This window comes from Physeter macrocephalus, chromosome 16 (genome assembly GCF_002837175.3).
Source record: "Physeter macrocephalus isolate SW-GA chromosome 16, ASM283717v5, whole genome shotgun sequence".
In the NCBI taxonomy this organism is placed as follows: domain Eukaryota; kingdom Metazoa; phylum Chordata; class Mammalia; order Artiodactyla; family Physeteridae; genus Physeter; species Physeter macrocephalus.
In genome coordinates this window covers 49,705,400-49,718,046 of record NC_041229.1, presented here as the reverse complement: position 1 = coordinate 49,718,046, position 12,647 = coordinate 49,705,400, and the positions used below count along the sequence as shown (strand labels likewise).

At 38.4% G+C, this 12,647-nt stretch overlaps 2 protein-coding genes across 6 annotated transcripts in view; one reads left to right on the top strand and one right to left on the bottom strand.

Moving 5' to 3' along the window:
* Positions 1 to 3,362, top strand: part of ANKRD42 (ankyrin repeat domain 42) — a 101,476-nt gene extending 98,114 nt beyond the window's left edge. Inside the window, exon 13 of the mRNA XM_028477328.2 lies at positions 3,227 to 3,362. Coding sequence (XP_028333129.2) covers positions 3,227 to 3,356 — 130 coding nt within the window. The 3' untranslated portion in view covers positions 3,357 to 3,362. The remainder of the gene's footprint in view (positions 1 to 3,226) is intronic.
* CCDC90B (coiled-coil domain containing 90B) overlaps positions 1 to 12,647 on the bottom strand; it is a 62,030-nt gene that overhangs the window by 38,978 nt on the left and 10,405 nt on the right. The gene's annotated exons all lie outside the window — the stretch shown is intronic.

The window sequence follows — 12,647 nt, the reverse complement described above, 5'->3', positions numbered from 1 at the left end:
ATGCCACCAGAAAACTACTAGAGCTAATCAATGAATTTGGTAAAGTTGCAGGATACAAAATTAATGCACAGAAATCTCTTGCATTCCTATACACTAATGATGAAAATCTGAAAGAGAAATGAAGGAAACACTCCCATTTACCATTGCAACAAAAAGAATAAAATACCTAGGAATAAACCTACCTAGGGAGACAAAAGACCTGTATACAGAAAACTATAAGACACTGATGAAAGAAATTAAAGATGATACCAACAGATGGAGAGATATACCATGCTCTTGGATTGGAAGAATCAACACTGTGAAAATGACTATACTACCCAAAGCAATCTACAGATTCAATGCAATCCCTATCAAATTACCAATGACATTTTTTACGGAACTAGAACAAAAAATCTTAAAATTTGTATGGAGATACAAAAGACCCCAAATAGCCAAAGTAGTCTTGAGGGAAAAAAAAATTGAGCTGGAGGAATCAGACTCCCTGACTTCAGACTATGTTACAAAGCTACAGTAATCAAGGCAATATGGTACTGGCACAAAAACAGAAATACATATCAGTGGAACAGGATAGAAAGCCCAGAGATAAACCCATGCACCTATGGTCAACTAATCTAGGACAAAGGAGGCAAGGATATACAATGGAGAAAAGACAGTCTCTTCAATAAGTGGTGCTGGGAAAACTCGACAGCTACATGTAAAGGAATGAAATTAGAACACTCCCTGACACTATACACAAAAATAAACTCAAAATGGATTAGAGACCTAAATGTAAGACCGGACAGTATAAAACTCTTAGAGGTAAACATAGGAAGAACACTCTTTGACATAAATCACAGCAAGGTATTTTTTGATTCACCTCCTAGAGTAATGGAAATTAAAAGAAAAATAAACAAATGGAACCTAATGAAACTTAAAACCTTTTGCACAGCAAAGGAAACCATAAACAAGATGAAAAGACAACCCTCAAAATGTGAGAAAATATTTGCAAACGAACCAGCAAACAAAGGATTAATCTCCAAAATATATAAACAGCTCATGCAGCTCAATATTAAAGAAACAAACAACCCAATCCAAAAATGGGCAGAAGACCTAAATTGACATTTCTCCAAAGAAGACATACTGATGGCCAAGAAGAACATGAAAAGCTGCTCAACATCACTAATTATTAGAGAAATGCAAATCAAAACTACAATGAGGTATCACCTCACACCAGTTAGAATGGGCATCATCAGAAAATCTACAAGCAACAAATGCTGGAGAGGGTGCAGAGAAAAGGGAACCCTCTTGCACTGTTGGTGGGAATGTAAATTGATACAAGCACTATGGAAAACAGTATGGAGATTCCTTAAAAAACGAAAAATAGAATTACCATATGACCCAGAAATCCCACTACTGGGCATATACCCAGAGAAAACCATAATTCAAAAAGACACATGCACCCCAATGTTCATTGCAGCACTATTTACAATCACCAGGTCATGGAAGCAACCTAAATGCCCATCAACAGACAAATGGATAAAGAAGATGTGGTACATATATACAATGGAATATTACTCAGCCATAAAAAGGAACGAAATTGGGTCATTTGTAGAGACGTGGATGGATTTAGAGACTGTCATACAGATACAGAGTGAAGTAAGTCAGAAAGAGAAAAACAAATGTCATATATTAACTCATATATGTGGAACCTAGAAAAATGGTACAGATGAACCGGTGTGCAGGACAGAAAATGAGAAACAGATGTAGAAAACAAACATGATACTGTACTATACATAGAAAATCCTAAAGATGCCACCAGGAAACTATTAGAACTCATCAATGAATTTGGTAAAGTTGCAGGATACAATATTAATATACAGAAATCTGTTGTAATTCTACACAATACAACGAAAATCAGAAAGAGAAATTTAAGGAACAATCCCATTTACCATCGCATCCAAAAGAATAAAATACCTAGGAATAAACCTAAGGAAGCAAGAAGACCTGTATGCTGAAAATCATAAGACACTGATGAAAGAAACTGAGGACGACACATTACCCAAAACAATCTTGAGAAAAAAGACAGCTGGAGGAATCATGCTCCCTGACTTCAGACTGTACTACACAGCTACAACAATCAAAACAGTATGGTACTGGCACAAAAACAAACACATCGATCAATGAAACAGGATACAAAGCCCAGAAATAAACCCATGCACTTATGATCAATTAATCTATGACAAAGAAGGCAAGAATATACAATGGAGAAGGGACAGTCTCTTCAATAAGTGGTGCTGGGAAAACTGGACAGCTACACCTAAAAGAATTAAATTAGAACATTCTCTAACACCATACACAAAAATAAACTCAAATGGATTAAAGACCTAAATGTGAGACCAGATACTATAAAACTCCTAGAGGAAAACATAGAACACTCTTTGACATAAATCACAGCGGTATCTTTTTGGATCTGTCTCCTAGAATAATGCAAATAAAAACAAAAATAAACAAATGAGACCTAATTAAACGTAAAAGCTTTTGCACAGCAAAGGCAACCATAAACAAAAACAAAAAGACAAACTATGGAACGGGAGAAAATATCTGCAAAGGATGCAACTGACAAGGGATTAATTTCCAAAATATACAGTTTATACAGCTAAATATCAAAAAATAGTACAATCAAAATTTGGGCAGAAGACCTAAATAAATTCTTGGCTTGACAGCTTTTTATCTTTTAGTAATTTATAGATGGTGCCTCAATGTTTTCTCAATTGCATTTTTTTCAAGAAGAAATCTGATGTCAGTCTTATCTTTGTTGCTCTGTATTTAGTATGCCTATTTCATTTTTTTCCCTGGATGTTTTTATTATTTTTTGATCTTTGCTTTAAACAAATTTTATAATGATGTGCCTTGGTTTAGTTTTCTTCATGTTCCTTGTACTTGAGTGTTTGTTGAGTGTCGTCATTTTATATTTTCCCTCAAATCTGAAAACTTTCACCCATCATTTCTTCAAAATTTTTTTGCCACCTTCTATTTTTGGGCCTCAAGTTACACATATATTAGGGCAACTGAAGATGTCTCCGAGCTCACTGGAACCTTTTTTCTACCTCCTCCTCCCACATTCTTTTACACTTAGGATAGTTTTTATTGCTATATTTTCAAATTTTCCAATCTTCTCTTCTGCAAGACTAATTTTTTTTCCTGAGGTCAGCAGAATTTTATTTACTTTTAAAAAATTTCTTCATAGGAAAGAAACATTATTTTGTGACAACATCAAGACTACCAAACTCAGGAACAACCAGATGGAAGAGACTCACAGGACAAATTATATTGCAAGACAAATTTGTTGGGAATTCTATCTAATGCAGTTTTCATAAAAAACCTTCTAGTTTTGATATCTAGAAACTCAACTTGATAGATTTCTTACCTTTTCCATATCTGCTAAGTTTTTAAACATGTTCATGTCTGATAATTCTTACATCTGTCAGTTCTAGCTTGGTTTCAAATTACTGATTTTTTCTCTTCATTATGGGTTGTGTGTTCCTGATTTTTTCATGCTTGGTCATTTTTGATTGGATGCTAAATAATAAGTTTGTTACCTTGTTTGGTGGTGGATATATTTATAATAAGTATTCTTGAGCTTCATTCTGGAATGCATTGAAATTACTCAGAAACAGTTTGATTTTTTTAGGTCTGGATTTTAATATACATTATTCAGGCCCAGAGTAGTGCTCAGTCTAGGATTATTTATCCCCAACTAATGAGGTAAAACCCTTAAATATATCCTACCCAATGTCCCACGAATCATGAGTTTTTTCCCATCTGGCTGATGGAAACAGACATTGTTCCTGGTCCTGTAGGTGTGCGGGGTACTGTTCTCATTAAATACATGTAACTATACATATATGTGCGTGTGCATACATATATAGTATATATATGGTACATATATATATATATAGATATACATACATATGGGGTGGTTCTTTCTCTAGTCTCAGGCAGTCTTCTCATATGTACACACTGTTCACTACTCCATTAAGTACTCTAGATGGATCCTTTGCTAATCTCTGAAGTTCTCTCTCTGTGCACATTCTCCTCTATGGTATCTGTTCTGTGAACTCAAGTCATTTTAGTCTCCCATACTGTCAGTTCCATCTCTTCAACTCTAAGAATGTGCCAGGTATAGTAACCAATCATCTTACTTGGCCTGGAACTAAGGGATGGACAGTCCAGGGCAAATCAGACTATATTTGTCACCCTATCACTAGGTTTTCTCTGAGTTCCCCCTCCCTGAACCACAGCCAGAAACTGAAAGTAACAAGCGAGGGTAATAATAGTTTCCTTAGAAGGTAAATATGGTGCCTGAAAATCCGTCTGAAAAGGAAGCCAAAAACTAGGTAGCCTTCCTTATACAGATATTTTTTCAGCACTCTTCACAGTACCCAACTCTTAACAAGGATATTTATGCTTCATACCTTTAAAATTAATCAATAAAAATCACTTCATGAGTTGTAAAACAGTTGGATTTGTGATTTTAGCAATAGGTTGGGGATTTCTGTAAATTCATGGGGTCTCAAACAAGATTTATTCTAAATGAGTAACACTGGAAATGGAGAAGATGAGGGAAATGTAAACCTGCTGCATGAAAAAAAAAAAAAAGTTCATATAACGTATATCCTGGTTGGACTTCCTAAAGAGAAGCAGAGTAAAACAACCAGGCTAGTTTTTATACTGTGTCCCAAAAGAAGAAATACAAGACAGAGTCTGCTAAAAATAAACAAACAAATGCAACATTCAGGAAGATTAAAAAAAAATCTGGTGTCTGGAGAATGACAAGTTCTATAATACTGCTACAAAGGTAGGAGAGTAGATACAGGAATAGGGAGAATGGACTAGACAGACTGGCCCAGACTGTGAAGATCATGGCTTGCAATGCAATGGTATTTAAAGTTTATCCTGTAGGCCAGTGGTTCTCAACCCTATCTGTATATCAGACTCAACCATTTAGGATTTCGAAGACTAAATGTACCTAAACATAACTTTTAGAGTTATTTGTGTAGTAGTTCTGAGGTACAGTCCAAGCCTATAATGCTTTAAAATGTTAACAGGTAGCCCTGATGCACGGTCAGATTTCTAAGTCAAAGCAGCCACTATAGGTCAAAGTTCTACGAAAACAATAACGATAATAAATATATTCTTCAACATTTGTACTTTGTACCTTTTTTAGCTCTTCAAAGAATCAAAGTTGAGAAAAAATGTAAAACTGAAGCAAACTGTAGAGTCCACACATAGCTGCTGCTCTTCATCCCTCACCTCCCTCACTCTGACAGTGGTCTGCTTTCTTTCCTGAGTAGGAAAACTGCAGAGGCAGCTGGTAATACTTTGTGTAGGCATGTGAGTTATATGTAAATCACATGCACAGAAACTAAGAATCATTTCTCAGATGGCCCAAGTGAAGAATATTTGTCTCAGGGGAGAGATCAAGATGGCAAAATAGAAGGGCATGGAGCTCACCTCTTCCCACAAATACATAAAAAATCCATCTACATGTGGAACAATTCTCACAGAATACCCACTGAACACTGGTAGATCTGATACAATCTAAGCTTCAAGAAAGATCACCATGTAACGCAGTAGGACTAAAGAAAAAATTAAAGAATTGGGACAGGACCTATGCCCCTGGGAGGAAGCTGTGAAAGAAAAAAGCTTCTCTCACTCTGGGAATCCTCTTCACTGGCTGGGAGATCAGCTGGAATAGATAGGGCGCTTCAGAGACTTAGGGAATAGTGCAGCAACTGGCTTGCAGCCTGCAGAACAGAGACCAGCATAGCCAGTACTGGCCACCTCACTGCACTCCCCATCCTGAGACGCACATCTGCTAGTGCACCTGGGGGCTAGGGGCTGAAACTCGAGCTTCAGCAGACAAACCCGGGGAGAGGACTGATGTTGTCTGAGAAGAGATAGCACAAAGCGGCTGGAGTGTGGTCTGGGCTGCAACTGGGAGTGTGTGCAGGACGGAGCCTGGGTCTGCCACAGAAGCCCCACTGTTAATGCATGTGTGAAGGGAGAGGCGATATCCCACCATAGCAGCCTGATTCTCAGCATGCTCACAGCTGGTATGGCTCTGACTCTACTAGCTCTGGGAACGTGCAAGTGCCAGTGGGTTGCCCATACCCAGAGGTGGGGCTGAAACCTGAGTCATGTCTCCCAGGATGTGAGAGTTTGGCAGATTTATGATGCTGGTGCCTTTGTAAGATCAGTGCCTGTGGGTCATTCGAGCTGATTACTGGTGTTCCCATGGCTGGGGCAGGTCTGGCATTAGCATGCACACAGAGGTGGGGCTGGGGTCTGGGCTAATTCTGTGGCTCCCACAGCATACTGGTGCCTGTGTGATTGCAACGGAAATGCACGAGGGACCTGCGCTGGTGGCTTTGTGAGCATAGCACCTGAGGGACATTTGGGCTGATTGCTGCATTCCGACAGCTGAGGTGGGGCCAAGCACAGTGCCAACAACAGTATACTCTGTGAGCACACACGGATGACAGGCAACATGACAGAGTGCACTTCCTGGTGGACAGCTCCTGTGGAGGCATATTCAGTGGCTCCTCTACCAGAAGTGCTCCAGTCCTGCCTACCTTACACCACAGCTCAGATATGGATCTAGGGGCTTCTACTCCAACAACTGAGGAGCAAACAAACCCTGCCCCTGACAGGGCTGTGACAACCAGACCAAAGGTGAGACCATGCTCAACATCCAGTGCAGGCTCTGGTTACCACAACACCAATCACACCCCCCTATCAAGGGGATAATGACCAGAACACACTGAGGAGATATGTGGCAGGCATCCATACTAAAATGTGTCCTCACAACCAAAATATTAGACTCATGGAGGCTATGCAGGGACACACCAACATAAAAACAGCCCTTCAAGACCACAGTAGATAACTGTTTCTCCTAAATTCAGTCAGAGAAATATAAGTAAAATTAAGCAGCAGAAGAACCACCCCAAATTAGAGGATCAAGAGAACTAGCTTGAAAGGAGAAACAAAAACAGACCTGTACAGCCTACTAAACGCCGAGTTCAAAAAGGAGGTAATAAAAATACTGAAGGGGGCTTCCCTGGTGGCGCAGTGGTTGCGCGTCCGCCTGCCGATGCAGGGGAACCAGGTTCGCGCCCCGGTCTGGGAGGATCCCACATGCCGCAGAGCGGCTGGGCCCGTGAGTCATGGCCGCTGGGTCTGCGCGTCCGGGGCCTGTGCTCCGCAACGGGAGAGGCCGCAGCGGGGGGAGGCCCGCATACCACAAAAAAAAAAAAAAAAAAAAAAATACTGAAGGAATTAAGAATAGCTATTGATAGAAATACAGATCACTGTAACAAGGAACTAGAAACTATAAAAAGGAGCCAATTAAACTAGAAAACTCATTTGCTGAGATGAAAACCACACTAAAGGCAATAAACAGGAAACTAAATAATGCAGAAGAATAAAGAAGTGATCTGGAAGACAGAGTAAGGGAAATCACCCAATCAGAACAGCAGACAGAAAGACAAATGAAAAAAAAGATGAAAGCAACATAAAAGACCTATGGGATAATATAAAGTGTGCCAATCTATGCGTAATAGGGATCCCAGAAGGAGAAGAAACAGAAAAGGGGATTGAAAATGTATTTGAAAAAATTACGGTTGAAAACTTCCCAAGCCTAAAGAAGGAAACAGATATCCAGGTACAGGAAGCAAGAGGGTCCCAAACAAGATAAACCCAAACAGACCTACACCAAGATATTTTATAGTTAAAATGGCAAAAGTTAAAAAGAAAGGATTCTAAAGGCAGCAAGAGAAAAATAAAGAATTAGTTACAAGGGAACCCCCTATAAGGCTATCAGCTGATCTCTCTACAGAAACGTTACAGGCCTGGAGTGGCAAGATATATTCAAAGTAAGGGAAAACCCTGCAACCTACGATAGTCTACCCAGCAATATTACCATTTAAAATAGAAGGAAAGATAAAAAATTTCTCAGACAAGCAAAAACTAAAAGAATACAGTAATACTAGACCTATTCTAAAAGAAATATTGAAAAGTGTTCTCTAAATAGAGAAGCAAGAATCTATAGGAAAGAGAAAATCACAATAGGAAAGTAAATCACTTAAATAAACCACTACAGAGATTAAGAAAAAAATTTTATGAAAGCGATTATAACTACAATGCACAGAAAAGGATAAACATGAAGATGTAAAATAGGACATCAAAATCACAAAATGTGGGCAAAGGGAGTACGAAAATGTTGATCTTTTAGACTGCGTTTGAGCTTATATAACTACCAGTCTAAAGCAAGTAGACAGAGTAATGGGTTAACATATTTGGAAACTGGGAAACCACAAATCAAAAACATACAATAAATTCACAGACACCAAAAAGAAAGGTACTCAAGCATAATACAAAAGAAAACCATCAAGCCACAAAAAGAAATACAAAAAGCAAAAGAAACAAAGAAGAAATACAAAATCAACTGGAAAACAAGGTTTAAAATAGCAATAAATACATATTTATTGATTCAATAATTACCTTAAATGTCAATGAACTAAATGCTCCAATTACAAGTGGCAGACTGGGTAATAAAACAAGAACCTACACTATGCTGCCTACAAGAAACCCACTTTAGGACAAAGACACACATAGAGTGTAAGTGAGGGGAAAAAGACACTTCATACAAATGGAAATGAAAAGACAGCAGGTGCAGCAATACTCATACCAGACAATATAGACTGTAAAACAAAGCTCATAAAGGAAAATAAAGAAGGACACTGTATAATGATAAAAGGATCAACACAAGAAAAGGATATTACACTCGTTAGCATATACACACCCAATATAGGAGCACCTAAATACATAAAACAAATACTAACAGTCATAAAGGGAGAAACTGATGGAAATAAAATAATAGTGGGAGACTTTAACACTGCACTGACATCGATGGACAGATCATCCAGACAGAAGATCAGCGAGGCAACAGAGATCCTAAAGGACACAATAGAACAATTAGACTTAACTGATATCTTTAGGACATTACATAAAAAATAACCCAGAATACACATTCTTTCCAAGCACACATGGAATATACTCTAGGACAGACCATATATTAGGACACAAAACAAACCTCCAAAAATTTAAGAGGATAGAAATTATTTCAAGCCTTTTTTTTTTTTTTTTTTTTTTGCCATATGCAGGCCTCTCATTGCTGTGGCCTCTCCCATTGCGGAGCACAGGCTCTGGACGCGCAGGCTCAGCGGCCATGGCTCACGGGCCCAGCTGCTCCGCGGCATGTGGGATCTTCCTGGACAGGGGCACGAACCCGTGTCCCCTAGGTCGGCAGGCGGACTCTCAACCACTGCGCCACCAGGGAAGCCCTCAAGCATCTTTTTTGACTACAATGGCAAGGAATTAGAAATCAACCACAGAAAAAGAAACATTACATGGTGGGTAAACAACGTGCTACTAAAAAACCAATGGGTCAATGACAAAATCAAAGAGGAAATTTAAAAATATCTTGAGACAAATGACAATGAAAATACAACCATAAAAAATCTATAGATACAGCAAAAGCAGTTCTAACAGGGAAGTTAATAGCGATACAGGCCTTCCTCAAAAAAACAAGAAAAATCTCTAATAACCTAACCTACCACCTAAAAGAATTAGAAAAAGAACAAAACCTGAAGTCAGCAGAGGAAGCAAATAATAAAGATTAGAGACAAAATAAGGAGTTCCCTGGTGGTGCAGTGGTTAGGACTTGGCACTTTCACTGCCTTGGCCTGGGTTCAATCCCTGGTCAGGGAACTAAGATCCCACAAGTCACAGCATGACCAAAATAAATAAGTAAACAAAATAAAGAATTAATTTTTTTAAAAAGGGATTCCCTGTTGATCCAGTGGTTAGGACGCCGTGCTTTCACTGCCAAGGGCCTGGGTTCAATCCCCGGTTGGGGAACTAAGATCCCACAAGCCATGTGGCACGGCGCAAAAAAAAAAAAAAAAAAAAAGAGGGAGAAAGAGAGAGAAAATAAACAGATTAAAAGAAAGTAGGGAAAAAAAATCAATAAAACCAAGAGCTGGGGAATTCCCTGATGGTCCAATAGTTAGGGCTCCGCGTTTCCACTGCAGAGGGCAAGAATTCGATCCCTGGTCGGGGAACTAAGATCTTGCAAGCTGAGTGGCATGGCCAAAACAAAACAAAAAGAATAATCTTAAAAACAAACAAACAAAAAACCAAGAGCTGGTTTTTTTAAAGGATAAACAATATTTACAAATCTGGCCAGGCTCACCAAGAAGAAAAGGGAGAGGACCCAGATAAACAAAATAAGAAATGAAAGAGGAGAAATAACAACTGAAACTGCAGAAATACAAAAAACTGTAAGAGAATACTATGAATAATTATATGCCAATAAATTCGTCAACCTAGAAGAAATGGACAAGTTTCTAGAAACACAGAGCCCACCAAAACTGAATCAAGAAGAGAAAATATGAACAAACCAATTGCTAGAAGTGAATTCGAATGTATAATTTAAAAACTCCCTGCAAACAAAAGTCCTGGACTGGGATGGCTTCACTGGAGAATTCTACCAAACATACAAAGAAGAACTTATACTGATCCTTCTCAAACTCTTCCAAAAGACTGAAGAGAAGGGAACACTTCCAAAGTCATCATCTGAAGCCACCATCACCCTGATACCAAAACAACACAAAGACACTACCAAAAAAGAAAATTATAGGCCAAATATCTTTGATGAATATAGATGAAAAAATTCTCAACAAAATAATAGCAAACTGAATCCAACAACACATAAAAAGGATCATACACCACGATCAAGTTGGATTCATCCCAGGATCATAAAGATGGTTCAACATATGCATATTAATCAATGTGATAAACCACACCAACAAAAGAAAATACAAAAAAACCCACATGATTGTCTCAACAGATGCAGAAAATGCACTTGATAAAATTCAACATCCATTCATGATAAAAACTCTTGCCACAGTGGGTATAAAGGGAACATATCTCAACATAATAAAAGCTAATTATGACAATCCCACAACCGACATAACTCAATGGTGAAAAGCTAAAAGCCTTCCCGCTAAAATCTGGAATAAGACAAGGATGCCCACTCTCACCACTACTATTCCACATAGTATTGGAAGTCCCAGCCACAGCAAGCAGACAAGAAAAAGAAAAGGTATCCAAATTAGAAGAGATAAAGTTGTCATTATATGCAAATGACATGACACTATATACATAAAACCCTAAAGACTCCACACAATAATTACCAGAACTGATAAACGAATTCAGCAAGGTAGCAGGATACAAGATTAACATACAGAAATTGGTTGCACTTCTTTACACTAACAATGAAATATCAGAAAGGGAAAGTAAGACAACAATCCCTTTTAAAACTGCATCAAAACAAAACAAAAACCTTGGTCAGAAACCTGACCAAGGGGGTGAAAGACTTATATGCTAAGAACTATAAAACACTGATAAAGGAAACTGAAGGTGATTCAAAGAAATGGAAAGATATCCCATGCTCTTGGATCGGAAGAATTAATATTGTTAAAATGGCCATGCTACCCAAAGCAATCTACAGATTTAATGCGATCCCTATCAAATTACCCATGACATTTTTCACAGAACTAGAACAAATAATCCTAAAATTTATATGGAACCACAAAAAAAACACACCCACAACTGCCAAAGTAATCCTGAGGAAAAAGAACAAAGCTGGAGGCATAACCCTCCAAGACTTCAGACAATACTATAAAGCTTACAGTAATCCTAACAGCATGGTATTGCACAAAGACATATGGATCAATGGAACAGAACAGAGAGCCCAGAAATAAACCCACACACCTATGATGAATTAATCTTTGACAACTGAGGCAAGAATACACAATGGAGAAAAGAGAGTCTCTTTATTTAGCAAGTGGTGCTGGGAAAGCTGGACAGCTGCAGGTAAATCAATGAAGTTAGGACACTCCCAGGACTTCCCTGGTGGTCCAGTGGTTAGGACTCTGTGCTTCCACTGCAGGGGGCATGGGTTCCATCCCTGGTTGGGGAACTAAGGACCCCACATGTCGCGTGGCGCAACCAAAAAAAAAAAAAACCCCCAAAACAAAAAACCCCACTCCCTCACATCATACACAAAAATAAACTCAAAATGGCTTAGACCTAAATGTAAGACGTCACACCATAAAACTCCTAGAAGAGAACATAGACAAAACATTCTCTGCCATAAATCATATCAATGTTTTCTTTAGTCAGTCTCCCAAGGCAATAGAAGTAAAAGCAAAAATAAACAAGTGGGACCTAATTAAACTTAAAAGCTTCTGCACAGCAAAGGAAACCATAAACAAAACGAAGACCACCCTTAAAATGGGAGAAAATATTTGCAAATGAAGTGAGTGACAAGGGATTTATCTCCAAAATATACAAACAGCTCATGCAGCTCAATATCAAAAAAACAAACAATCCAATCAAAAAATGGGTGGAAGATCTAAATAGACATTTCTCCAAAGAAGACATTCAGATGGCCAAAAGCACATGAAAAGATGCTCAACATCACTAATTATTAGAGAAATGCAAATCAAAACTACAATGAGGTATCACCTCACACCGGTCAG